Source organism: Xenopus laevis, chromosome 6L (genome assembly GCF_017654675.1).
Source record: "Xenopus laevis strain J_2021 chromosome 6L, Xenopus_laevis_v10.1, whole genome shotgun sequence".
NCBI lineage: Eukaryota > Metazoa > Chordata > Amphibia > Anura > Pipidae > Xenopus > Xenopus laevis.
This window is the reverse complement of record NC_054381.1, coordinates 12,964,273-12,990,786: the sequence shown is the minus strand read 5'-3', so window position 1 is coordinate 12,990,786 and position 26,514 is coordinate 12,964,273. Positions and strand designations below refer to the sequence as shown.

The 26,514-nt window shown below is 41.1% G+C and overlaps 1 protein-coding gene across 4 annotated transcripts in view; it reads left to right on the top strand.

Annotated features, from left to right (window-relative positions):
• The window catches only part of prkag2.L (protein kinase, AMP-activated, gamma 2 non-catalytic subunit L homeolog), a 211,480-nt gene that overhangs the window by 109,653 nt on the left and 75,313 nt on the right, over nt 1-26,514 (top strand). For 2 of the 4 annotated variants that reach the window (NM_001366430.1, XM_041565219.1), the window contains 2 exon segments: nt 4,796-5,016; nt 23,501-23,552. In NM_001366430.1, coding sequence (NP_001353359.1) covers nt 4,796-5,016; nt 23,501-23,552 — 273 coding nt within the window. 4 annotated transcript variants of the gene reach the window in all.

Here is a 26,514-nt window from a genome sequence, read left to right as displayed (position 1 = left end):
ATAAAACGTATCTGAAATAAACATTGGTATATGTATTTCTGTGCTACATTCACAGTGTAGAAGAAGCCTCCTCTATGTGTTATTAGTTTTTTATATCTGTGCGGCTCATTGTGAACAGCATATGCTAAAGAAGCACTTTTATTTTGCAATGCCAGCGTAGCAGCGGGGGCTTTATATGTAACTTGGCACATAAGCATTTCTATCCTTGAGTGCTTGGGAAAGCATTTCATTTGCATTTTCTCAACTAAGAAACAGCCTGGGAGCAGAAGAAATAGATTATTTATTTTTATGTCCAGAAGACATTAAAGCAAAAGACAATAAACAGGGCGGCTGCTGACGATGTAGTTTTCTGATAAAGTTCAGAATAGTCTGTGCCCTTAGCCAGATAATTACTCCTATGATACTACAGGCAGTTGGAGGTGAGGGAGTCTGATTGCCAGCTAGACCATTGGGGAAAATACTCGTTTGTTCTCGTAAATCAGGGTTCCCCAACCTTTTTCACCCGTGAGCCACATTCAAATGTAAGAAGGGTTGGGGAGCAACATACATTAGATATTTACTACACTCTGGTGCGCTCGAATCCTACATCCATATTCAACAGTTTAAATGTAGGTAGATTAATTCACTACAACGCTCACCCTTGTTTCGGATGGGCCCTGGTGCACATGCCCCGGACCTTTCGCTTAAATCACAAATTTCAATATGTATTCAATGGTAGACAGGTCACTCACCGCTCCACTTCTCTGGCCCGGGTGCAACGCCCCGTAACCGCAGCTTGGGGAGACTTTCAAAGCCAATATAGAACCTTTTCGGCGTGCACTCTATGAATCAGCAGGCAGCGGTGAAGTTAAAAAAGCATTTTATTTCCCAAACAGTCCTCTTCCTAACGCGTTTCGTGTGGTCCCACACATACTTTGGGGGCAGATTAAGCGTCGAATTGTGAATTTGAATTTGGAGATTTATCATACTCTGGCCCTTTTCGAACTCTAATTCGACTATTTGCCACCTAAAACCTGCCAAATTCATGTATAAGTCAATGGGTGAGGTCCAGTGACCAATCTGAAGACATTTGCAGCCTTCCTGATATTTGAGTTTTTTTTTTTTTTTTGAGAAAAAGCTTGATTTGAGTTTGGTCAAACTCACATGAATTCGAAATTCGACCCTTGATAAATGTGTCTCTAGGGGTGCAGAGTTATGACATGGCAATCCGTGATTGGCTGATCGCTGCGCCATTCAATTTAAAGCCCTGTCCGGATTTCAAGATTTGGAAATCTGGACATGCAATTTTCACCCGGACAACCCTTTCGATAAACATGCGGGCGGCAACCCTAACTGGTCACCAGCTTAGGATCATTTGGGAACTCCAGGTTTAGTTAGTGCGCCAGTTCCCTGCATGTCTGCTGTAAGCATACAACCCTTAATAGTAAAGAGAGCCCATAATGCACTGTTCTGAACACAATTATTGGTCTTACCCTGTCATTTAAAACTTCAAAAAATGTGCTCAATTCATAATAGCCTTTTGTGTTCCTCTATATACAGATAGGTTTCCTTGGTAGCAGATTCGTGTTCTTCCTACTGCTCTCGGCATCTTGACTACACCCATGGAGACTTTTTTGTTTCCAAAATCTCCCGACTGCATTCCTACTGCCAGTCCTTCATGGCCTTTTGCCGAGTGCCTTCTAATGAAGGAGAAAGTCTGTATAATATTCATGGATACAGTAGATGACAGTAGATTCTCTCCATACCTTGGGAATTCGTTTCCAAACTGTGGGGTTTGCCCAGTCAGTTATTATATAGTAAATAAAGTACCCCCTCCTGAAAAATATAAGGATATTATAAGTTACCGAGGAGTTTCATGACCATATAAAAACAGGTTTTTATACAGGTCATGGTACTTCCGAGGTAACTTTTAATATCCTCATATTTTGCAACTGGGGGTACTTTATTTATTATAATACACAAGTTTCAGTGAGTCATGTGACAGAAATGACATCAGAACTCACCGTTTATAACTGATGACATCAGAACTCACGTTTTATAAGGATATAATTTACAAGATATTCATGGCTTTTGTGTATTATAGGGAGATAAAGCTTACAATATGTTTCAGACTTCTGCAATCCCTGTAAAATGTAACAGGGCTCTATAGTGGTGCATGAAACGGGGAGCAGATTTGTGAACCTAAGGGCAGAGACACGCGGTCAGATTTGGGGAGATTAGTCGCCGGGCGACAAATCTCCTCTTCTCCGGGGCTAATCTCCCCGAACTGCCTTCCCGCCGGCTAGAATGAAAATTTGTCGACGGGATGGCAATCAGAGTGCTTTTTTTTCCGAAGTTGCCCGAATTTGCCTTGTGAGGCAACTTCGGAAAACGAAGTGCTCTGATTTTACATTGCAGGCAGCGGGAAGGCAGTTCGGGGAGATTAGTCATCCCGAAGAAGAGGAGATTTGTTGCCAGGCAACTAATCTCCCCGATTCTGACCATGTGTCTCTGCCCTTAGTGCTCATTCTCCAAGTAGGGGTATATCTGTGCTTTGCACCTCACACTGGATTAGATATCCACAGTAAGTACAATGCAACTCTGTACTCACACACCTAACTACCCACCTATCATGAATACAGAGCAGTTAAACATAGGCAGCACTGTATTCACAGGGCAGCACAGGTCTCTGCCTCTCAGAAAAGAGTTAATACTATGATTTAGACATTATTAACTGTCTCAGAGAGTCAGCCTAAAACATTAATGAAGCAATAAGCCCAAAGGATTTATTGATGACAACCCGGTGCTTACTTAACTTTCCCCGTTCATTCCAGACATTTCTGACACTGGTAGGTAGATTTTTTTTCCTGCACTTTCATAATTGGCTCTGCTTGACTTGGTTGTGAGGTTTTTTTTGTTTTCTGTGTTTATTCCCAGGGGAATTTGAAGCTTTTAAAAAAAAAATCTTTTAACCTTGAATTTTAATTGCTGGTATTTTGCAGTCAGTTAAGTTTGGCTGCAGGGCCCAATGTTCAAAAGCATGAGCTCTGCTCTGGGGCCAATGGAACGGTTTTATGAAGGTTTATAAAGGTTCCCTTTATTATAAGTGGTATGACCTTGCTATAAATATAAATTAAGATGATGATCTGTTTTGCAGGATTATATTGAAATTGCTTGCTAGTGTAGGGTTGGAATTTAGTACATGACCTGCATTTTGATTGACAGGCTGGAGTCGCTGATGCACTTCTCTGAGCAAAGAGACACTTAGATATTGTATTATACGAGGCCTTTGGAAGATGAGTGTTAAATGTGCTTTTTTTTCTTCTGTAAGTGCAGTTAAGATCTCTCTGCAATAACATTACAGGCCAGGGTGGTATCATATAAGTGTGTGTTTTGGCACAGTCCATAAAAATGTTTATAGAGAGGGTTGGGTTCATCCGTACATGAGTATCCAGTGCCTTATAATAACCTATAGGCTGATGCTTTATGTGAGTAGAGACAAAGTGTAATCCAATAACTATTTACAGCTCTTTGTGTGTATGTGCTGTCTCAGTAAATCAGTAAATCAATAGCTTATGGGCTAAGTAAAATGACTGCTTGCGTGTGAGATCAATGTATTAGTAAGGGCAGTAAGAAGCAGTGGGAACTCCAGTTGTACAAATACACTTATTCCTATTTCTTAAACTTTCAAAGGGGTCGTTTACAAAGTACAGGACAGGGTACAAAGTGCAAAAAAGGGCAATGTTCTTTCTACTCTGCCCCACATTTTGCACTACAAGTCTTGTTCTCCCACCATGAGTAGGGTTGCCACCTTTTCTGGAAAAAAATACCGGCCTTCCTATATATTTAGATTTTTTCCCTATTAATAACATTGGGATCAAGCATCATTTTTACCGGTCAGGCCAGCAAAATACCGGCCAGGTGGCAACCTTACCCATGAGGGGCAGACTAGGGGAGGCACAAAGATGTCCTAAATTGTGTGTCATTCAGACTTGCAAGTTAGAGAGTGCCAGCAGCTAAAGGGTGCTATGCTGGCCCAGAGTGTCATTCTGTGGGTTCTGGCAAATATCAGAGGGGTTGTTGTAAGTTCCCATAGACAGTCACTATTAGTGGGCTGGTGGGGGGCTGTTTGGACATGTTTGTGTGCTTAAAATGCCAGGGCCTATTTTGCATCCCAGTCCAGGTCCTGGTGATATAGAAGGCAGGGCCAGGGCCAGGGGCCCACCCAAAAACCTTAGACCGGGGGCCCACTCTCTCTCAGTGGCGTAACTAGATGTTGTTGGGCCCCACAGCAAATTCATTTTAGGGCCCCCAACATATCCAGTGTTTGTCCTGTTTTACCAACATATGTTCAATCATCAATGAGAGCCTCATGGGCCCCCTGTACCTCCTGGGCCCCCCTGCAGCCGCAGGGTCTGCTTCCTCTGTAGTTACGCCCCTGCTCTCTCTTATTCTTCCTCTCCTCACTCAACCTCTGTTCTCCTAGTCTCTTTTCTTTACATACTATAATCTATTATTCCATCTATTTGGCCTCTTTGTTCTCATAGAAATAGGGAATGGCCATGTAGGCTAATAGACTAAATGTTTAGCAGCATGAGGGCCCAATGACACCTGGGCCCACCGGGACTTTTCCTGGTATCCCGGTGGGCCAGTCCGATACTGTGTGAAACAACACTGACAAATCAATAATAATCTCAGATGACACTTTTCTTACCAACTGTATTGAAACCGCTCATGCATCATCAACAGATGGACAATGTGTTTGATGTGTAGTTGCATAGTTGTATTATTTACTTCTATCCTCTTTTCTCCACAGCCTCAGGACTCTCCTCCTCCCCATCCACTCCCACACAAGTGACCAAGCAGCCCACCTTTCCCCTGGAATCCTACAAACATGAGCCAGAACGGTTAGAGGCCAGACTGCGCTCGTACTCCTCACCCCCAGACACCGGACAGAGGTTTTCATTACCTCACTTGCCCGTAACTGTGACAAAGTCCTCCATTGTGTCATCATCCCTCAGCGCTACCTCAAGAACAGTAAGTTATGGACTTTACTCAAAGTTCCTACTTTCATAAAACCTCCACATGCCATACTAAAGGCCAGATTGGTCAACATTCATATGTGCTTTGCAGTCTTTAAAGGAACAGTAATGTCAAAAAATAAAAGTGTTTTAAAGTAATGAAAATATAATGCAGTGTTGCCCTGCACTGGTAAAACTGCTGTATTTGCTTAAGAAACACTAATATTGTTTATATAAATAAGCTGCTGTGTAGCAATGGGGGCAGCCATTCAAGCACAGGATACACAGTAGATAACAGATAAGTACTACTATAGTTTATATAAACAAGCTGCTGTGTAGCCATGGGGGCAGCCATTCAAGCACAGGATACACAGTAGATAACAGATAAGTACTACTATAGTTTATATAAACAAGCTACTGTGTAGCAATGGGGCAGCCATTCAAAGGAGAAAAGGCTCATGTTACAAAGCAGATAAGCTCTGTAGAACATAATGGTGTAATCTGTTATCCATTAGCTAACCTGTGCCATATAGCCGTTTTTCAATTTCCGCCATTGCTCCACAGCAGCTTGTTTATATGAACTATAGTAGTGTTTGTGAAGCAAACACATCAGTTTTACTAGTGCAGGGCAACATTACATGATATTTTCATTACTTTGATACACTTAAATTTTTTGGTGTTACTGTTCCTTTAACTTCCCCTTCAAGTAATAAGTAGCTTAAAGGGGTTGTTCACCTTTGAATTAACTTTTAGTATGATGTAGAGAGGGATATTCTGAGGCAATTTGCAATTGATTTTAATGTGGTTTATTAGTTATTTTACTTTTTATTCAGCAGCTCTCCAGTCTGCAATTTCAGCAGTCTGGTTGCTAGGGTCCAAATGACCCTAGCAACCATGCATTGATATGAATAAAAGACTGGAATATGAATAGGAGAGGCCTGGAAAGAAAGATGAGTAATAAAAAGTAGCAATAACAATAACTATGTAGCTTTACTGAGGATTTGTTTTTTTTAGATTTGAAAGCTGGAAAGAGTAAGAAGAAGAAGGCAAATGATTATAAAAATGAAAAAATGAAGACCAATTGAAAAGTTGTTTAGAATGATCCATTCTATAACATACTAAAAGTTTACTTAAAAGTGAATCACCCCTTTAAGCTTGTAAGCTTAAACCCTATGTGTGTATGTGCTTTGACAATGAGGATATATTGCCCAGGCTGTGTAATATAAATATATGTATAAAGTTTGTCTTTATAGGGGCATGGATTTCAGTTGCAAGGTCAAGGCCTAAATGCTAGATATGGGATATTTTTTTATATTCTTTGGGTTTAAGCTTTCCATGCATACAATGGTGACTATTGTTCCTGGGGTGTCCAAATCAGCATGGACCCTAGTTCTCATCCTAAGGGTGGCCATACATGGGCAGATTAAAGCTGGTGATACTGGTCCTTTAGACCGACGGGTCTCCCCAATCGATATCTGGCCAACAATCGGATGATATCGATTGGGCAGGTTACATTTTTCCTTTGATTGAGGATCACCTCGGCTAGTTGATGAGGTCCTAGGCTACGACCCATCGGCGCCCATTTCCTTCATTTTTATACTATTGTTTGGCCCTTGAGCCGACTGATTGGATTAACCCAATATCGCCCTGCATATGGTTAGCATATCGGGTTAAGATCCGCTCATTGAGCTCGCCAAACGAGTGGATCTTATTGTGTATGGCCACTATAAGAGTAGACCACAGCCTCAGCACAGCATTGGGGCCCATAGACCTCTAGTTCTACTATTAGAGTGCCTTATTTGCATATTCAGATTTCAGAGTGATTAAGGATTCCAGTTTGGAAGTCTTGCAAATAATGCCAGGATTTTGGTTGTGTCCCACTGAATCTTGGATTTGGTGCATGAGTAATTCATGGTGGAGAAAGAGTGTCGGTGTCAGAAGATGCAGATCAGACTGTTAATACTTCAGTTTAATTAAACTATTAAAATAATGAGCATAATCATATCAAGTGTTATGGGATTTATTCTTCCCACTAAGTAGCAGAAGCCTCTGGGCACCGTATTTGGAGGCAGATGGTTGACTCACGCCTTCCAGACAGCTATGAAATGTGGCTCTACTAAAGGACTTCTGATGCCTACAGTGAGCCAAGGAGAAAGGTTCTTCCAAGCCTGTGGGAAAGATAATGAGCCCCAGCACACTGCATTCACCTACTGATTAAAAGTTTAGTTACCCAGGCCAACTACAGGTATGGGACCTGCTACCCAGAATGCTCAGTACTTGGGGGTTTACAGATAATGGATCTTTCTGTAATTTGGATCTTCATACCAAAGAGATTCTGTCATGATTTTTATGATGTAATTTTTATTTTTTAATTACACTGTTTACACTGAAGATAATTCACTCTACAATATAAAATGTAATTCCTGAACCAGCAAGTGTATTTAGTTGTAATATTGGTGTGTAGGTGCATCTCAGCTCAATTTGCCTGGTCATGTGCCTGGAAAGAGCCAGCACTTTAGGATGGAACTGCTTTCTGGCAGGCTGTTGTTTCTCCTACTCAATGTAACTGAATGTGTCTCAGTGGGACCTGGATTTTACTAATGAGTGCTGTTTTAGGCTATGGACACACAGGCTGTTTTCGGCCTGAGTATTTGGGCTGATCTCAGGCTGTGTGTGACCGCACACAGGCTGATCAGATTCAAATCAATGGAGCAGGGGGACTGAGCAGATCTGCTTCTCTCATCCTGCATAATTAGCTGATCAGACTCTGAAAACAGCCTGTGTGTCCATAGCCTTAGGGCAGAGACTCACGCTGCTATTTCGAGAGATTAGTCGGCCAGTGACAAATCGCTTCTTCTTCGGGCGACTAATCTCCCCTAACTGTCTTCTCGGCAGGTAGAATACAAAATGCCGGCAGGATGGCATCACTTTGGCTTTCCGAAGTCACCCAAAGTTTCCTTGTGAGGCAACTTCAGGAGACTTCGGAAAACGAAGCATCTCTGCCCTTAGATCTACCAGGAATCTGTTATCTTGTGTTAGGGAGCTGCTTTCTGGTTACCTTCCCATTTTTCTGTTGTTAGGCTGCTGGGGGGGGGGGTGATATCACTCCAACTTGCAGTACAGCAGTAAAGAGTGACTGAAGTTTATCAGAGCATAAGTCACATGACTGAGGGCAACTGGGAAACTGACAATATGTCTAGCCCCATGTCAGATTTCAAAATAAAATATAAAAGAAAAACGGTTTGAGAAATGGATTTCAGTGCAGAATTCTGCTGGAGCAGCTCTAGTAACTGATGTGTTTTTGAAAAAAAACATTTTCCCATGACAGTATCCCTTTAAGTCTACTAGATAATCATGTAAACGTTAAATAAAGTGAATAGGATTGTTTTGCTTCCAATAAGGATTAATTATATCTTAGTTGGGATCAAGTACAAGCTACTGTTTTATTATTACAGAGAAAAAGGAAATCATTTAAAAAAATTTTGGATTATTTGGATAAAATGAAGTCTATGGGAGACAGCCTTTCCATAATTTGGAGCTTTCTAGATAACGGTTTTCTGGATAATGAATCCCATATCTGTACTAGTTTAGCTAACCAAATCTGAATACTACCAGTATGGCAGCTGCCATTGATCTAAAGAGCCATCAGCCTGGAAGTAGGAACTTCTAACCATCTAATTGCTTTTCCTCTTTGACTCAATTGGACCAACATTGTAAGTGTGAAGACACACAGAGCTACTAATAGCAGCTACTTGTCACGGCTACAAAATAGACAATAGTGATAATTGGCTTTGCTAAAATACTACGGGGCAGTGTTATCAAAGGTCGAATAGTAAATTAAAATTTTCGAGTATTAAGATTCAGACATTTGAATTTTAATCCCCTTATTCCAATGTAAATTCGAATGTGATATTTATCACACCTCGACCATGGAAACAGTCCTAATAGGACTATTCGCCTCCTAAAACCTGCTGAGTTAATGTACAAGTCAATAGCAGAGGTCGTTCAGCCATTTGGAGATGTTAATTGCCTTCCTGACATTCGAGTTTTTTTCGTACAATCGAATACAAATCGAATATGATTCGTATTTTCGGGTCAGAGCCATCTGAACGAATATTAGACATTCAACTTTTTTCTTAAATAACCTCAGTCCCTTCCCAGAGACTATTATCCCACTGTTACTATAGGCACCATCTCTCCCTACTATACCTGTTATCCCACAGTCACATTCCCTTCCCAGAGACTATTATCCCACTGTTACTATAGGCACCATCTCTCCCTACTATACCTGCTATCCCACAGTCACACTCCCTTCCCAGAGACTATTATCCACTGTTACTATAGGCACCATCTCTCCCTACTATACCTGCTATCCCACAGTCACACTCCCTTCCCAGAGACTATTATCCACTGTTACTATAGGCACCATCTCTCCCTACTATACCTGTTATCCCACAGTCACATTCCCTTCCCAGAGACTATTATCCCACTGTTACTATAGACACCATCTCTCCCTACTATACCTGCTATCCCACAGTCACACTCCCTTCCCAGAGACTATTATCCACTGTTACTATAGGCACCATTTCTCCCTACTATACCTGCTATCCCACAGTCACACTCCCTTCCCAGAGACTATTATCCACTGTTACTATAGGCACCATCTCTCCCTACTATACCTGCTATCCCACAGCCACACTCCCTTCCCAGAGTACCCACAGCCATTAACTAAGCACTGTTATACTGTACTATACAATATACTGGCACTGAATATATATTTGCCATACTAGTGTAAGAAGCGGCATACCAAGCACACTGCAGACAAATGCTACCCCACTTGGCAGATGAAGGCCTCCTGCATTTATGGTCCCGCAATACAAAACGCCTTTCCAGGGCCTACTGGCTAGGGGTTCGCCAAAGGGACATTCACCAGTACACCCCCTACTTAAACTGCAAAGAAAAGTCTTGATCACTGCACACCAGCAGATAGAGTTCCATTCCATCCATCCCCAGACCCCAATTACGAATAATCTAACTTTCCCAATGATGCGCCAGGTGACACTGCACAGGGTATGGGGAACTGTGGGTTTGACTACCATAGGCAAGGTGTGGAACAGGGGTAGCCCAGTCCCTTTTGCGACTCTGAAAGTTGAGCAGGTCCTTCCTAACTCACAGTGGCCATTTGCTCTGCACTGAGTAGGCATAACAGAACCACGGCTATCCGAGTGGAATGTTCACCACTGGCCAAAGCAATAGAAACTGATACCCATTAAGGGCTGGTGTCCAAGCTGCAAGGTCACGCAAAAACATAGAGCAGAGCATTATATGGTGAAAGCACGGGATAAATGGGACCATGACCTAGCTTACCTTACTGACGCCTAATGGGCTCAGGCCCTAAGGGTACCCTCACTGGTTCCCCTTAATTATAAGTACCGGTTGTTACAGTTGTATATAGTGCACAGGGCATACTATAGTAAAACCAGGTTAAACATAATCAACCCGGCCATCTCCCCTCTCTGCAACCGTTGCAATCAACAACAAGGCACCCTCCTCCATACCAGGTGGGACTGTAATGGGCTGGAACAATATTGGTCCAAAATACTGGGTACCCTCTCCCAGCAGCTAGGCTTTCCCATACCTAGAGACCCTAAGGTGTGCCTCCTGGGGATAATGTCTGCCCACGATATCCCTCCTGACAAGCAGCTTTACCTACAGAGAGTGTTATTCCTAGCCAGGAAGGGCATTACTTGCCACTGGAAAAACTCTGACCCTCCGAAATTTGAGCAATGGCATAAGGCAGTTGGAGACTTATGTAATACAGAGCAAGTTATATGTAGGAAAAATGGTAACCACCATAAATATGAGGAAGTCTGGCTCAGGGCACAGTTGATTACATTCCTATGTAAATATATCAAAAGTTGTACTTCCACTTGATAACCTGTGATTATGTGAAAACAATGAAAGTGTACCTATGAGTTGTATTTGCTTATTTGTTTTAATAAACTTTCTTGAGCAAAAAAAAAAAAGAAGAGGCATACCAAAATAATGTAGCATACAAAGCACAGTCTATATATATGCTATTAATAGAAAGTTATTGCAGCATTGAATTACGAGAACAGTTATTATTATTATTATTGCTATGAGTTTGGATTAACAAAAGCCCTATCTATATGATATACAGCTTGTACATATACTCATATATTCACCAAGCAACCACTGGAGGGTGACTGTGGACCATTGACATTTCTAAATTGGAGGAGTGAATGCAGGCAATTATTTTTGGAATAATGATAAGACGAAGCACAATTTGCCCGTTAATGAAGAAAGTAGCAATAAACACTGCATTATGCCTAATTACATTTTAATTGTTACACAAATAGACTTTATTTGTGTTATTCTTTTTTTTTCATTGATAGTACAGAGTTTATATCTTGTGTCTCTTCTGCATTGTTATTATTATATTATCCCATATATGGTATCTATTGACCCAGCAGGTCTAAAGTCTACATGAAAGAAGCTATGCCATAAAAATCTAATATAATGATTATTTATATCATATAGGAGGATATCTGGAAGTGATGTACTACAATTTATAACAATAATTCTATGAAATAGTATTCTATGAAAATGTATGGGTGATTAGATGAGGGATATTAAGACAAGGTTAGAATTTAAATAAAAGAAAAAGATGGGGATTTGGGAGAGAAGAGGGAGATTTCTAGGGAATTCCCAGTACAACCCTAAGCATGGTCCATTGAGTACCTATAGCAAAAATATGTCCCTGGGAATATTTTGAATGGCATCGCTTGTGTTTGAATTAGAGAGCAAGAGGGAACTCTAAATACAAAGATAAAAATGTATAGGGAGGATGGAACTAGGATCAGAGGCAGGGTGCAGTGGTAGGGTGCTAGGACCCTAAGCACATACCTATAAATACTACATACTATAAACATACTATACTACATACATACTATACACATACATACTATACACATGCTACATACTATATGACATACATACTATACACATACATACTAGGACCCTAAGCACATACCTATACATACTATTTACATATATACTATACACCTACTACATACTATACTACATACATACTATACATATACATACTAGGACCCTAAGCACATACCTATACATACTACATACTATACAAATACTATACACATACAAACTATACACATACGTCATACTATACTACATACATACTATACATATACCTACTAGAACCCTAAGCACATGCCTATACATACTACTTACTATACACATACTATACTACATACATACTATACACATACTATATTCTATACTACATAAATACTATACACATACATACTAGGACCCTAAGCACATACCTATACATGCTACATATTATACACATACTATACTACATACATACTATACACATACTACATTCTATACTACATACATACATACTATACACATACATACTAGGACCCTAAGCACATACCTATACATACTACATACTATACACATACTATACTACATACAGTACATACTATACACATGCTACATACTATACTGCATACATACTATACACATGCTACCCTAACTCTAGCCCTGCACATCCAAACTGTACCAATAAGCAAGCAGGTGGGGCAGGAAAGGGGATAAATGTGGAGTAGAGGTGATGAGACTTGGGTTACAGAAGATTTTGGCCAAGCTTTGCTGGACTGTGAGGATCTTTTAGGATCTGGCATTTTATACCTTGTATCTAGAATGTATTCTGGTAATGTTGCTTATATGAAATCATATGATATTTAAAGATGGCTGAACTATAACATCTAGAGAGATTGCAACCAATAATTATGTTGTAGTAACCACTGTCTAAAGCAGTGATCCCCAACCAGTAGCTCGTGAGCAACATGTTGCTCTCCAACCCCTTGGATGTTGCTCTCTGTGTCCTCAGAGCAGATGCTTATTTTTGAATTCCAGGCTTGGAAGCAAGTTTTAATTGCATAAAAACTAAGTATAGTACCAAGTAGAGCCTCTTGTAGGCTGCCAGTCCACATAGGAGCAACCAAATAGCCAATCACAGCCCTTATTTGGCACCCCAAGGAAATATTTTATGCTTGTGTTGCTCTCCAACTCTTTTTACATTTGAATGTGGCTCCCGGGTAAAAAAAGGTTGGGGACCCCTGGTGTAAAGTAAGGTTCTCCTGGTGGTTTTATTCTTGCTCTTTAGAGAGGAATGACTGGACATGACTTACCCATGTACCTCTCAGTAGCTTCCTTGGGCCACATACATTTTATTTATACATTGTATTTTTTTAAGGAAATAATTAACAAATAGAAAAGGGAGGAGGTGGGACAGTGGGGGTGGTCATGTTAAAGGGGTGGGACTTCAGCACAAAAGGATTGGGGTGGTGATGCCAAAGGTGCAGACTGGGCAAGAATTTGGTGAGTAGGGTGTAGTGATGGGGTATAGATGCTGAGTGGGGCAGAACATCAGGAAATTAGGATCCTTGACCCAGAAACCCATTATCTAAAAAGCTACGAATAATGTGATGGTATTTTTACATAGAGTCAAATAATTCTAAATTATAAAATGGATTACCTTTCTCACAGTAATAATAAAACTGTACCTTGTACTTCATCCTAAATGAGTTGCCTGAATCCTTATTGCTTGCAAAGCAATCCTATTGAATTTATGTAATGGCTCAACGATTTTTAAGCATAGTTAAGGTCTCTGCTAGTGGCCACCCTAAGCATGAAGGTGGTGGTGACCATATACTTGATGATTTTGACACAAGAATAAAAAAAGGTATCATGGAGGACTACAAGAGTATTGCTATGAGCTCGTTAATAAAGGCTAAGGGGGTTATTTATCAAAGCCCAATTTTATCTCAACATTTTCTGCTGCAAACTCCCATCAAATCCGCTCTGGTTTTTTACGCTTATTTATTATTACATTTTCCCAAAAAATTTGCTTTGCTGGAAAAAAACAGATTCTCACAATTTGAAACTTCGCGGTATTGCACGAAACCCAGCGCACATCAAAAAATCATTGGGACTTCTCCCATTGACTTATATGCAACCTAGACAGGTCTGGGATTGCCGGATTTTCTGATTCGGACTTCCGCTAGCGTTAACCACTTCGCCCTTTAGTAAATTTGCCCCTAAGAATGCACAAATGTCTCTTGTATTATTTTGAAAGCAAAGTCATTGGCGTTTTTTATTAGTGTGGACTTGGAATGGAGTTCTGCAAGTGGAAACCAGATTGCAGGCAGTCAAGTGCAGCGTGTGAGATAAGAAAACTGGTTTAGATGGCTAAATAATAGGGGTAAAGGTAGTGATATTGAAAGAGAGAGATTCAGGCAGCTGAATAGCCGTTATACTGTATATCTGATCCCTTGCTCTTCAGGTGCCAAATCAGTATATAATACACAAAAGCCATGAATATCTTTATAGCCTTATAAACGGTGACTAGTGATGTCATCAGTTATAATCGAAGATTAGTGATGTCATTTCTGTCAGATGACTCACTAAAACCTGTGTATTATAATAAATAAAGTACCCCTTGTTGGAAAATATGAGGATATTAGAAGTAACATCGGAGTTCCATGATCTGTATATGGTCATGGAACTCCTTGTGACTTATAATATCCTTATATTTTACAATGGGGGGGTACTTTATTCACTATATAATGGGCAAGCTGGGCTGCTCAAGATATTGCAGAAATACAGCTTCTTTTCCATCTGATGTGGATCACTGGGAATTGTGGTTTTGCAACATTTGGAGTGCCAGGGTTTGACTCTCGGTTCTTGACCCAAACTCTCCAGTGACAGCACAGAAGGTGGGGGCGGTGAGCAGGCCTGGACTGGCAATCTGTGGGTTCTGGCAAATGCAAGAGGGGCTGCTATAAGGTCCCATAGAAAGTCAGTATTTAGTGGGCTGGTGAGGTCTGTTTGGGCCTCTATGTGGGCTGATTGGGCCTCTGTGTACCTGAAATGCCAGGGCCTATTTTAAATTCTCAGTCCGGACCTGCCGGTGAGATACAAGGGATAATTGCTAAGGGTGATCCAGGGTGTCAAATATTCTGTCATAGTGCAGTCTGGAGATGCCACCCTAAACCACATAGTTAAGCTTTACTTGGCCCAGAAGGTTTTCGGTTAACCCACTCATGTGCCAGTTATATTGCCTGTGTTTTTTGGGGAGTCACATGTCCAGATATTACAAGGAAAAGGTAAAGGTAGTACAGAAGAAACAAAAGTACATATGGAATATAAGGTAGTTGTTATGGCCTGTTGCTGGTTTATAGAAATGAGATTAAGCAGATTGGTCAAGGGCCAGATGTGGCCTTCCTCTACAAATAACTTTACGTGACTTTATGTTAATATAATTTTGAATATGTAAACAGCACAGCTGGAACCAACTATCAATCGAGAATCAAGCTTTAGACAGAACAGCCAGTGACAGGCGTTTGCCAATACTCTATACGGCCAAAAGTATGTGGACACCTGCCTGTCTAACATCAAATTCCAAAACCAGGGGGATTAATATAAAGTTGGTTCTTGCTTTGTTGCTAAAACATGCTTTACCCTCTATTGTTCTGGGAAGGCTTTGCATTAGATGTGGAACATTGTTGGTGGTATTTGCTTCCATTCATACGTAAGAAGTTGGGTATTGATGTTTGATCAGGCTCCACTTCATCCCAAAGGTATCCAGTTGATTTTCAGCTGTTGAAGTCAGGGATTTGTGTTGGCCCATCAACTTCTCTGCAAACCAGTTCTATCCTGTTGAAACATGGAAGGGCCTCCCCCAAACCATTGCCATAATGTAGGAAGCGCAGCATTGTCAAATTCCAATAATTCTGAAGTGTGTTTACATACGTCTTCCCATATAGTGTATTTGTGTGTGTGCCATTAACCAAGTTCCATACAATGGAATATAGTTCTTTATTTTAGAGTCTGTAATTCTTTTCTGCAGTCTGTCTTGTGTCACCCTGATGTTTATATGGCAACATGCAACAAAGCTCAAAAAGGTCAAAGCTTGGGTTGCTTTCTGTTTTTGGCGGTGGGGAGTGGTGTTTCATTATTATACTTCTAAAACATATTTTAACCCTTCTTGTATGAATGGAGACAGTAGGTCTAACTGCAAACCTGTATTATTTTTGCCTTTTTCTGATTTTATTCCAGGGTTCTCCATGCAGGATAGAGCTGGTTACCACAATGTTTTGGAGCTATAGTGATCCCTGCAACAATGCAAATTCCAGTGTTGATGTTTCTGATGAAGCCCATTAGTCTTGGCTGGTATGAGCCACCCTAGGAAAGGCTTGTCTGGCACAAAACATCACTATCGCTGTCTAAATATCTGTCAGTATACTACAGAATTGCATATTACCAGTGTTAGTTGACTCTTCAAGCTTATTGTCATGTCCGAAGAGAAAGTAAATAGTCTCACTAGCCAATAATCAACCACAGAGCAAAGTGATTGTAAGTCTATTCATGTATTATTCTCAGAACTAACAAATGCCTGGTTGCTAGGGTCAGAAAGACGTTAGTATGGGTATGGGATTTGTTATCCAGAAACCTGTTATCCCACAATATACAAAAAGGCCATCTCCCATAAACTCCATTTTTATCCAATTAATACAAATGTTTTAAAATGATTTCTTTTTTCTTTGTAATATTAAAACAGTACGTTGTACTTGATCCCAACTAAGATATAATTAATCCTTATTGGAAGCAAAACCAGCCTATTGGGTTTATTTCATGTTTAAATGATTTTCCAGTAGGATTAAGGTATGAAGATCCAAATTACAGAAAGATCCACTATCCAGAAAACCATAGGTCCAGAGCATTCTGGATAACAGGTCCCATACCTGTAGTTTTTAAGGAAATGGCACATAGGGAGATTTGGAGAACTTTCCTTTGGCCCATATTTTAGTAGCAGGGGACTAATGTTGCTTCCATTTGCCTTTGTAAATCCCTTTGCCCTTGTTAAATGTTCCGAAAACTTAAAAGGTGCTCATTTATACACACTGGGCAAATTTGCCCTTGGGCAGTAACCCATGGTAACCAATCAGAGGTCTTTATTCATTGCTCAACCTGCAGATGGCTGAAAAAAGCCACTCACTGATTGGTTGCTATGGGTTACTGCCCAGGTACAAATTTGCCCAGTGTTTATAAATGAGCCCCGTGGATGCACTGCATCTGCACACATAGAACCACAACCAGAATTCCATAATTAATAATTGGCTTGCACACACAAAGAAAGAATTAGTGTGTCGTATTTTATGCTATATATGGGATCCGTTATAAAGAAACCCATTATACAGAAAGCTCCAAATTATGGAAATTCCATCTCTCATAGACTCCACTTTATCCAAGTAATCCACATTTTTTAAAATAATTAATTTTTTCTCTGTAATAATAAATAATAGAGTATATGATGAATATCCTTATTGGAAGCAATGCCAGTCTATTGGGTGCATTTAATGTTTACATTATTTTCCAGTAGTCTTACATACCTCCAAACATTTTGGAAGTAAAAAAAGGGACAAAAAATTTTTCCCGCAAGTAGCGCAGCAATTTTAATGACCACACCTCTTTCTGTGGCCACACCCCCTAATTACCATGTTTGTTTTACAAAATTTGGCAGGCTATGAAAGTTTGAAAATATTTCTCCTTATCTAAACTGTGTTTTTGTGTCTCAAAATTGTTACAAAGTATCTTATTTGCACCTGTTAGGTGTTCTGGGCTCTCTGCTAAAAGCCAATTAAGTGAGAAACTTTGTTTCTTTTTCTGGCTGTTCAGTGCAGAGAAAAGAGGGACTTTCCAGTACAAATGAGGGACTGCGGGTTGAGCTGTCAAAAGAGGGACTGTCCCTCCGAAAAAGGGACAGTTGGGAGGTATGGAAGGTATGAATATCCAAATTACGGAAAACCAATTTACAGAAAAACCCTAGGTCCCAAGGATTCTGGATAACAGGTCCCATACCTGGAATATATTTTTTTAGGAATACTTCTACTATTTAAGGCAACTCATTCAGCAGCCATTCTGAATGTTAAATGCATCTTAGACTTTATGGACAGTCTCATAAAAATCTTGGCGGTGATATAGTATCTTCAGGAATGTTAAAACTATGTGCAAACGGTTTCTGGAAGTGGAAGTAATTATCACCTATAGCCTAGGACTTTTTTGTTAAATATATAAAAATATAACAAAAAGAGTTCTGTTCTCCAATTAAATACATTTGTCCAATGAGTTAAATCTTCATCTATTAATCATAGCCTCATAAAATATGAATGTATAGAAAGAAGTATATTTGGCCACATATTTTGGTCTGATACGGCACAGACAGATGATTTGCTAGCACATTCATCACATACCCACGCAATCATTGAGCGAATGAGAATGGATTCTGCATAGGCTGGGGTTAATATAAACTCATGTTTAATTTTCTTTATTGGAAAAGTGGACAAGTAAAAGTCAGTATTTGCTCTGCTCCTATTGTGAGATGAATTTGCTTTAGCATTTGCCAGATGTTATCCACCACGGGGTATCTGCAAAGAGATTTGTTGCACCAACAGACTGTATTTTTAGGTTTTGGTTGAGGCGTGTGAATATAGTTATATGGTAACCTCTTTACCTGTCTGGATATGGACATTCAGGGCCACAAGCCCCACCCCAGGTTCCAACCACACAGGGCCAGAACTAGGGGTAGGCAGAGTAGGCACGTGCCTAGGGCACAAAGGTGGAGGGGCGCCAGGCACGTACTTTCTCCTACCCTAGTCCGGTCCCTTCTCTGCCGAGTCCCTTGTTCTCGTCTATGTACGATAGCGAGTTGGGTGGGGTTTTGGCAAATGCCAGAGTGGCTGCTGTAAGTTGCCATCGACAGTCACTATATATTGGGCTGGTGGGGGGCTGTTTCAGCTTCTGTGTACCTGAAATGCCAGGGCCTATTTTGAATCTCAGTCCAGACCTGCCCCCTGTGCCCCCCTGATGGCGACCATGGGTGTAACTGTAGGAAGTAAAAAGACCTGGCGGCTGCTGGGGGGACCCAGGAGATATGGAAGGTCCAGTTAGGGTTGTCACCTGTCCAGTTTTGACACAGACAGCTCCGTTTTCAGAAGGGCTAACTGAGTCAAAACTGCCTGCCCAGTTTTCCAAATAAGTAAAACGAGATCCTCTTCTTGACAATATCCCAAATCCCATAAAGATGGATGTTAATTTTGTACAGTACTGGATCTATTATCCAGAATGCTCAGGACCTGGGGTTTTCCTCATAATTTGGATCTTCATACCTTAAGTCTACAAGAAAATCAAGTAAACATTAAATAGACCCAATTAATTATATCTTAGTTGGATCAAGTACAAGCTACTGTTTTATTATTACAGAGAAAAAGGACATCATTTTTAAAAAATTAGAATAACAGGTATGGGACCTGTTATGCAGATTGCCTGGGACCTGGGGTGTTACGGATTGAGGGTAACAGAAGTTCTCAGTGCGAGTGGCCATGTTGTGCAGAGCGCATGAGCATAATGAGCAAGGCCAACATGGCCGCTCAAACTGGGAGCTCCCTCTTGTTGTGGGTGTTCTAGCACCAGCGGGTAAGCAATCTTTACAAGAAAAACTACTGTTACCCACAACAGGAGTGTGAATTCTATTAGCTTGTACCTTTGGGGGAAAATATTTTATCATAACAAGCGCCCTTGAAAGGAGTGTTTCATCTTTAAGTTAGCGTTTAATATGTTATAGTTAGATTAATTCTAAGCAGCTTTGTAACTGGCTTTTTTCTATTGACTCCAGCTTTCAAATAGGGGTCACTGACCCAATCTAAAAAAATGCTCTGTAAGGCTACAAATGTATTGTAATTGCTGCTTGTTATTACTCATCTTTCATTTCTGTTCCCTTTATATCCCTTTATGTCATATTCAAATCAATGATTGGTTGCTAGGGTAATTTAGAAGAGTTGCTGAATAAAAATAGCAAAAACTTTACAACCACAAATAATAAAATGGACCCAATTGCAAATTGTCTCAGAAAGTCAGTCTTTGTATTATATTAAAAGTGAATTTAAAACTGAACAACCCTTTTAAAGGGGTTGTTCACCTCTGAGTTAACTTCATAATGTAGATAGTGATATTCTGGGACAATTTGCATTTGGTTTTTATTTTTTATTATTTATGTTTTTTGAGTTATTTAGCTTTTTGTTCAGCAGCTCTCCAGTTTGCAATTTTAGCAATTTTGTTAGGGCCCAAATTACCCTAGCAACCATGCACTCATTTGAATTAGACTGAAATATGAATAGGAAAGGCCTGAATAGAAAGATGAGTAATAAAAAGTAGCAATAACAATACATTTGTAGCCTTACAGAGCATTTGTTTTTTAGATGGGGTCAGTGACCGCCATTTGAAAGCTGGAAAGAAGGCAGTGAATAAGTCAAAAACTATAAAAAAGAAAAAAGGAAGATAAATTGAAAAGTTGCTTAGAATTGGCCATTCTATAGCTTAAGTTAAGTGAAAGATGAACCACCCCTCTAAGGCATCTATACACTGGCCCATAGGTCATACAGATGGATAGAGTACGATGGGCAGGCAGAGCTGCTGCAGCTCCTCTTTGCTTTCTCGTCTGGTGATGCACAATACGGTTTCTATTACCGTGTGAGGGACAAAACTACGAACAGATTTCTGCCCATTTTTCAAATACTTCTGTGCAGTTGGTCAGTTTTACTAGGGATAAATAACGCGAGGCAGGGCCGCCATCAGGGGTACTCCTGTACCGGGCCCGGGCCTTAAGGCTTTGCTGTACTTTTCGAAAGAGCCGGGCCCCCCTTGACAGCACCGAAGCAATGGTGCCTCTTCTGAAGTCCCGAACCACCAATGTCCTGAAGCCACGAAAATAGCTGAAGTCCTGAAGCAGCGAAAAGACCTGAAAGGAGACATATAGGATAAATGAAAAACCCCTTTTTGTAGGCAATTATAAGAAATATATTGCTTATATTCCCTATAGATGTTTTCTGGTCCCTGTTTCAAATGAGGGGTGGGTGTGTCCTAACGGTCCCTGACAGAAGTAGGAGGGAGACAGCCAATCACAGCCCTGCAGTCACACAAGCAGAGACAGGCTTCAGTTCCCTATCAGGTCCTGCTAGCTGCTGATTGGTTCCTGTCCTACAGTGCAGTGAGCTGAGAGCTGCCAGCTCCTCTGCTCAGCCTGGGAATTCAGGGAGCAGGAAGTGGAAGAGAGGGATTATTAGGGTATTTTCAGAAATATTCAATAAAACAGCCTGAAACACTACTTTTTTAAGCACAATTCTTCTATATCTAAATGAGAATAATGCACTGGTACATTCTTATTTTTTTGAAGTCACGAAAATAGTCGAAGTTGAAGTGGTGAAAAGACCCGAAGCCACCTATGTGTGTTTTTTTTTTTAAAATTTTTTTAATCCCCTGGCCACCAATGTATTATTTTAATACTCTATAGGCCTCTGCCACCAATGTTTTTTTAAACTTGTAGGGGGGCCCTGACCACCAATGGTTTTTAAAAACTTTTATGTGGGACTCTGGCCGCCTATTTTTTTTTAAAAAAATGATAAGGGGGCCCTGACCACCAATGGCTTTTTATAACTTGTGAGTGAGGGGTTTAACGTTTTTAGCGCTGGTGGGGACTTTTTACTGTGGTGTGGGCGGGATCTGGCTTGGGGCAGGAACCAGGGGGCCCAGAAAATGTTGCTGTGCAGCCCTGTGATGTCTGATGGCGGCCCTGACACCAGGGACAAAACAAGGAACTCTAACTATGAGGGACATATTAGGGTTGCCACCTGTTTGGTTTTGACCCGAACAGTTCGGTTTTGGTAAGGCCTGTTCGGTCTGAACTTTCTGTTCGGTTTTCATCCTTATAAAACCTGAACAATAATCTGGCCAATACATGAAAAGCATTAAAATGCTAAAATACTCACCTCAACATGGCTTAGTTACTATCAAGTGCATTTCATTTCTTATTATTACAGATAAAGCAAATCAATCAAAAATAAGTGTTTTTTTTTCTAAATTAGCATTTCTGTATTTCAGAGCTTTCTGGATAACTGATTTCTGTATAATAGATCTCATACTTGTAATTAAAGGATTCATCAAGCAGAATATAGATTAGGGTTGCAATCTGTCTGGTTTTGAAGGGCTGCCCGGGTCAAAACTTACTGCCCGATTTTCCAAATTAAGAAAACCGGGCAGGATTCCCCATGATTGACACGGTGATCTTCCAATCGCCGGGTCATAGAACCGCCCCTAAATCGCGACCGGCTCCCATCCCATCACAGCCCCGCCCCCTCCACATCAATGCCCAGCCCCCTGCCTAGTTTCCCCCGTGACAGCTCTAATTTAGCTAGAGATAGGGGTTTTGAATTGGGCATCAACACTTTAAAACATTGCGAAAACTGGATCGAAATCCAGCCAGTTGCATCTAAGTGTTGCAATAACCTTGCGCTGGTGTCATAACTCCACCAACATCATTGTGCCCACCTCTGATGTCATCATGCCTGTTCCTACATCACTGCCCCACCCCCAATGTTATCTGCCCTGCCCCCCATGTTCAGGTTTAGCCATCAGCAAAGGTGGCAACCCTAGGACACATGTATCAATGTGACTGTAAGATTTGTATTGTGGAGGTTATTTTTATATTATATTATTATTAAATCGAAAGGGCAACATGTTGTGCAGCGGCCCTGGTGCAGCAGTAAATCCAGAAACACGCAATGAAAGGGTTTTGAGAAGAAATCCATGAAATAATGTCAATAATCGGAGATAAAATCTCTGTTGTAATGTCAACAAGCCTAGATAGGATCTCTGGTTTAATGTAAACAAGCTGTAGGCCAAATAAAGAGACACCTGTGAGGTAACAGACTCCCTGCCTCAAACTAGACGATAAAGAGCGGGAGCTGACAAGGAATTGTGGGTATTTTATTACCACAACAGGATCACTTCTCTCACGATAGATTACCTCATACATTTTAATTGTGTCGTTACATCAGCGCTTTGTTTGGGGGCGTTTACCAAGTTAGGGATATCGGACTCGCCTTGTATATGTGCTAGGAACTACAACTTCCAGCACCAGGGGTACTGCTTTATCAAAGCCTGCCTAGGTACGTGTGTTACCGGCGACAGGTTTGATTACACCATAACAGCTGCCCTCCCACACACACACTGACAGCTGCCTAGCTCCTCGGCTTCTGTCTCCGCAGAAACAGGGCGGGAACTCTCACATCGTGCTTGCCGATTGGCTAACACCGCCCAACCCGTCAGCTGGCCAATGAGAGTAGGCGTGGTGTCGGTGGGCCCGCCCTTTCTCTGACTGATGGCCAATCATAGGAGGAGGGCGGGAGGAACGCGAGGCTTGTCGGTGTGTGTATGAGTGTGTGAAGGGAGAAGCAGAGGCAATTATTGGTGGTCCCTTCCCTATTGCTATTTCTCCTCTCCGCCTGCCTGAATGTTCATCCCCTTTTCTCTGCCTTCTCCTCACACAGGCTCACAGCACCACTGAAGGCATGCTGGATAAACTAGAGCTGGAAGATGAAGGTAGGAGACCATCAGCCTCATATCTACCTTTACCTGCCTCCCTGCCCCTCCCCCCTGTGACTGGGCTACCCCTCCCCTATTATTGAGTTTACCCCCCTCCCCTGTTCCTCAACTACCCCCCTCCCTCCCCTATTACTGAGCTTACCCCCCCCCTATTCCTCAACTACCCCCCTCCCCTATTACTGAGCTTACCCCCCTCCCTTGCTCCCCTGTTCCTGAACTACCCCCCTCCCTTGTGTCAGGACTACCCCCTTGTCAACAGCCTGACTTCCCAGCTTTCAGCAAGTGGCGGCTGCCTGACAGTGAAAACAGACAGTGAGTGAACTGTCAGCTGGGGAGAAAGAATAAAGGGCCCACACCTCCTAAAATACACACGTAGGTCTGTATCAGCTGCACAGCATGTACAACAATCCCATATACAGGCTAATTGCAATCACAGGTCACCAGACTGTCCTAGAATTAATTCTGCTGCATTGCACATACTGTAGGTGTGTCACACTGTTTCTGCATACTTAATATTGTTTGTTATTTACAGCTTGTAATCTGTGCAGAATTTGCATATGCACTGTATGTATCGAGGCATGCCTCTGAGCTCCAGCTATACATAGCCCTACAGTTGATGTTGAACTGCAGCTAAAATTTAGCTCAACAGTAAAACAACAGTTGCGGGCCGAGCTATACAGTCACTGACACTAGCTTCATACCTGTAGCCACACTCCCTTCCCAGAGACTATTATCCACTGTTACTATAGGCACCATCTCTCCCTACTATACCTGCTATCCCACAGTCACACTCCCTTCCCAGAGACTATTATCCACTGTTACTATAGGCACCATCTCTCCCTACTATACCTGCTATCCCACAGTCACACTCCCTTCCCAGAGACTATTATCCCACTGTTACTATAGGCACCATCTCTCCCTACTATACCTGCTATCCCACAGTCACACTCCCTTCCCAGAGACTATTATCCCACTGTTACTATAGACACCATCTCTCCCTACTATACCTGCTATCCCACAGTCACACTCCCTTCCCAGAGACTATTATCCACTGTTACTATAAGCACCATCTCTCCCTACTATACCTGCTATCCCACAGTCACACTCCCTTCCCAGAGACTATTATCCACTGTTACTATAGACACCATCTCTCCCTACTATACCTGCTATCCCACAGTCACACTCCCTTCCCAGAGACTATTATCCCACTGTTACTATAGGCACCATCTCTCCCTACTATACCTGCTATCCCACAGTCACACTCCCTTCCCAGAGACTATTATCCCACTGTTACTATAGGCACCATCTCTCCCTACTATACCTGCTATCCCACAGTCACACTCCCTTCCCAGAGACTATTATCCCACTGTTAATATAGATACTTCAGTCTCTTCTTACTATACCTGTTATGGCACAGATATAGTAACTTCCCAGTTGATATCCAGGTACTAAGCAGCATAAAGCAGCCCTTGGCAGCTAAACAGTCTGGAATGCTGAAAGTTGTTGTATTATAATAACTGGAGGGATACTGGTTGATATCTGTGACATACTGTATAAATTCCTTATTGCTGATGTAGCAGAGCTGACTAGTTCCAACTGGTGAATTTACAGCCTCATTCACATTACAGACTATAATTCATCTGTGTCTGATTAATCAGTCTGACAATGAGATGTGCCTCGTCACATCATAATATCTGCTATAATCTGCAGCATAAATCAGATAATATATATATATATATATATATATATATATATATATATATTGATCCACATTGCATCACATCAAGGACTAGCCGCAAGTGTATTGTTCATGAGGCTCTTCTAGTTATAGTCTATAGTTTTCAGCCGTTTCAACAGCCGCTGAAAGCCAAAGGTTGGGGTATAAATATATATATAATATGTATTATTTAATGCCAATGTTGCCGCAAACCTAACACAAGTCTGCGGGTTTGAAGGGATTGTTCACCTTTAAGTTAACTTTTAGTATGATGTAGAGAGTGATATTCTGAGACAATTTGCAATTGGTTTTTATTTATTTTCGAGTTATTTAGCTTTTTATTCGTCAGCTCTCCAGTTTACAATTTCAGCAATCTGGTTGCTAGGGTCAAAATGACCCTAGCAACCATGCATTTATTTGACTAAGAGACTGGAATATAGGAGAGGGCCTGAATATAAAGATAAGTAATAAAAAGTAGCAATAACAATAAATGTGTAGCCTTACAGAGCATTTGTTTTTTTAGATGGGGTCAGTGACCCCCCATTTGAAAGCTGGAAAAAAGGCAAATAACTCAAAACATATAAACAATGAAGACCAATTGCAAAGTTGCTAGGAATTGGACATTCTAAAACATACTAAATGTTTCTCATAGGTGAACCACATTACTCCGACATGGTCCCTGGATCCCAGCCTGTCGCTCTCCTACCCCCACCCTCTGCTGTCCTTTGGGTGCAATGTTTGTTGGTAGCAGGAGGCAGAATGGCACCTCAGTGGGTGCTTCGCTTTGTTCTGTAACTTGTCGGAATTGGGTTTTTTCTTACGCAGTGATGTCATTAGCCTGGCTGCCAGTGAGTCAGTGTTTGTCACCCCTGTGGGAGTTCAGTAATGCTGCAATCGTTTGGAAGGAGACATAAAACCTAAACTGTAAAACTGTCACAGCTATTTTAGATCCTTTCTATTTTATGCCACCATTTGTCGCCTCTAAGCGCTCTGGTAGACTTCATTCTGCCCGTGCAGAGGATACTATATATATATATATATATATATATATATATATATATATATATATATATATATATAAAGCTCAGGGCTGGTGCACCAATAAACAAAGGATATATATATATATATATATATATATATATATATATATATATATAGCATTTATTGATACAATTAAACAGTTGCCTCCAGCATGTAGTATATGACAGGGCTCACATCATATATTTAGCTTACCTTGTCTTA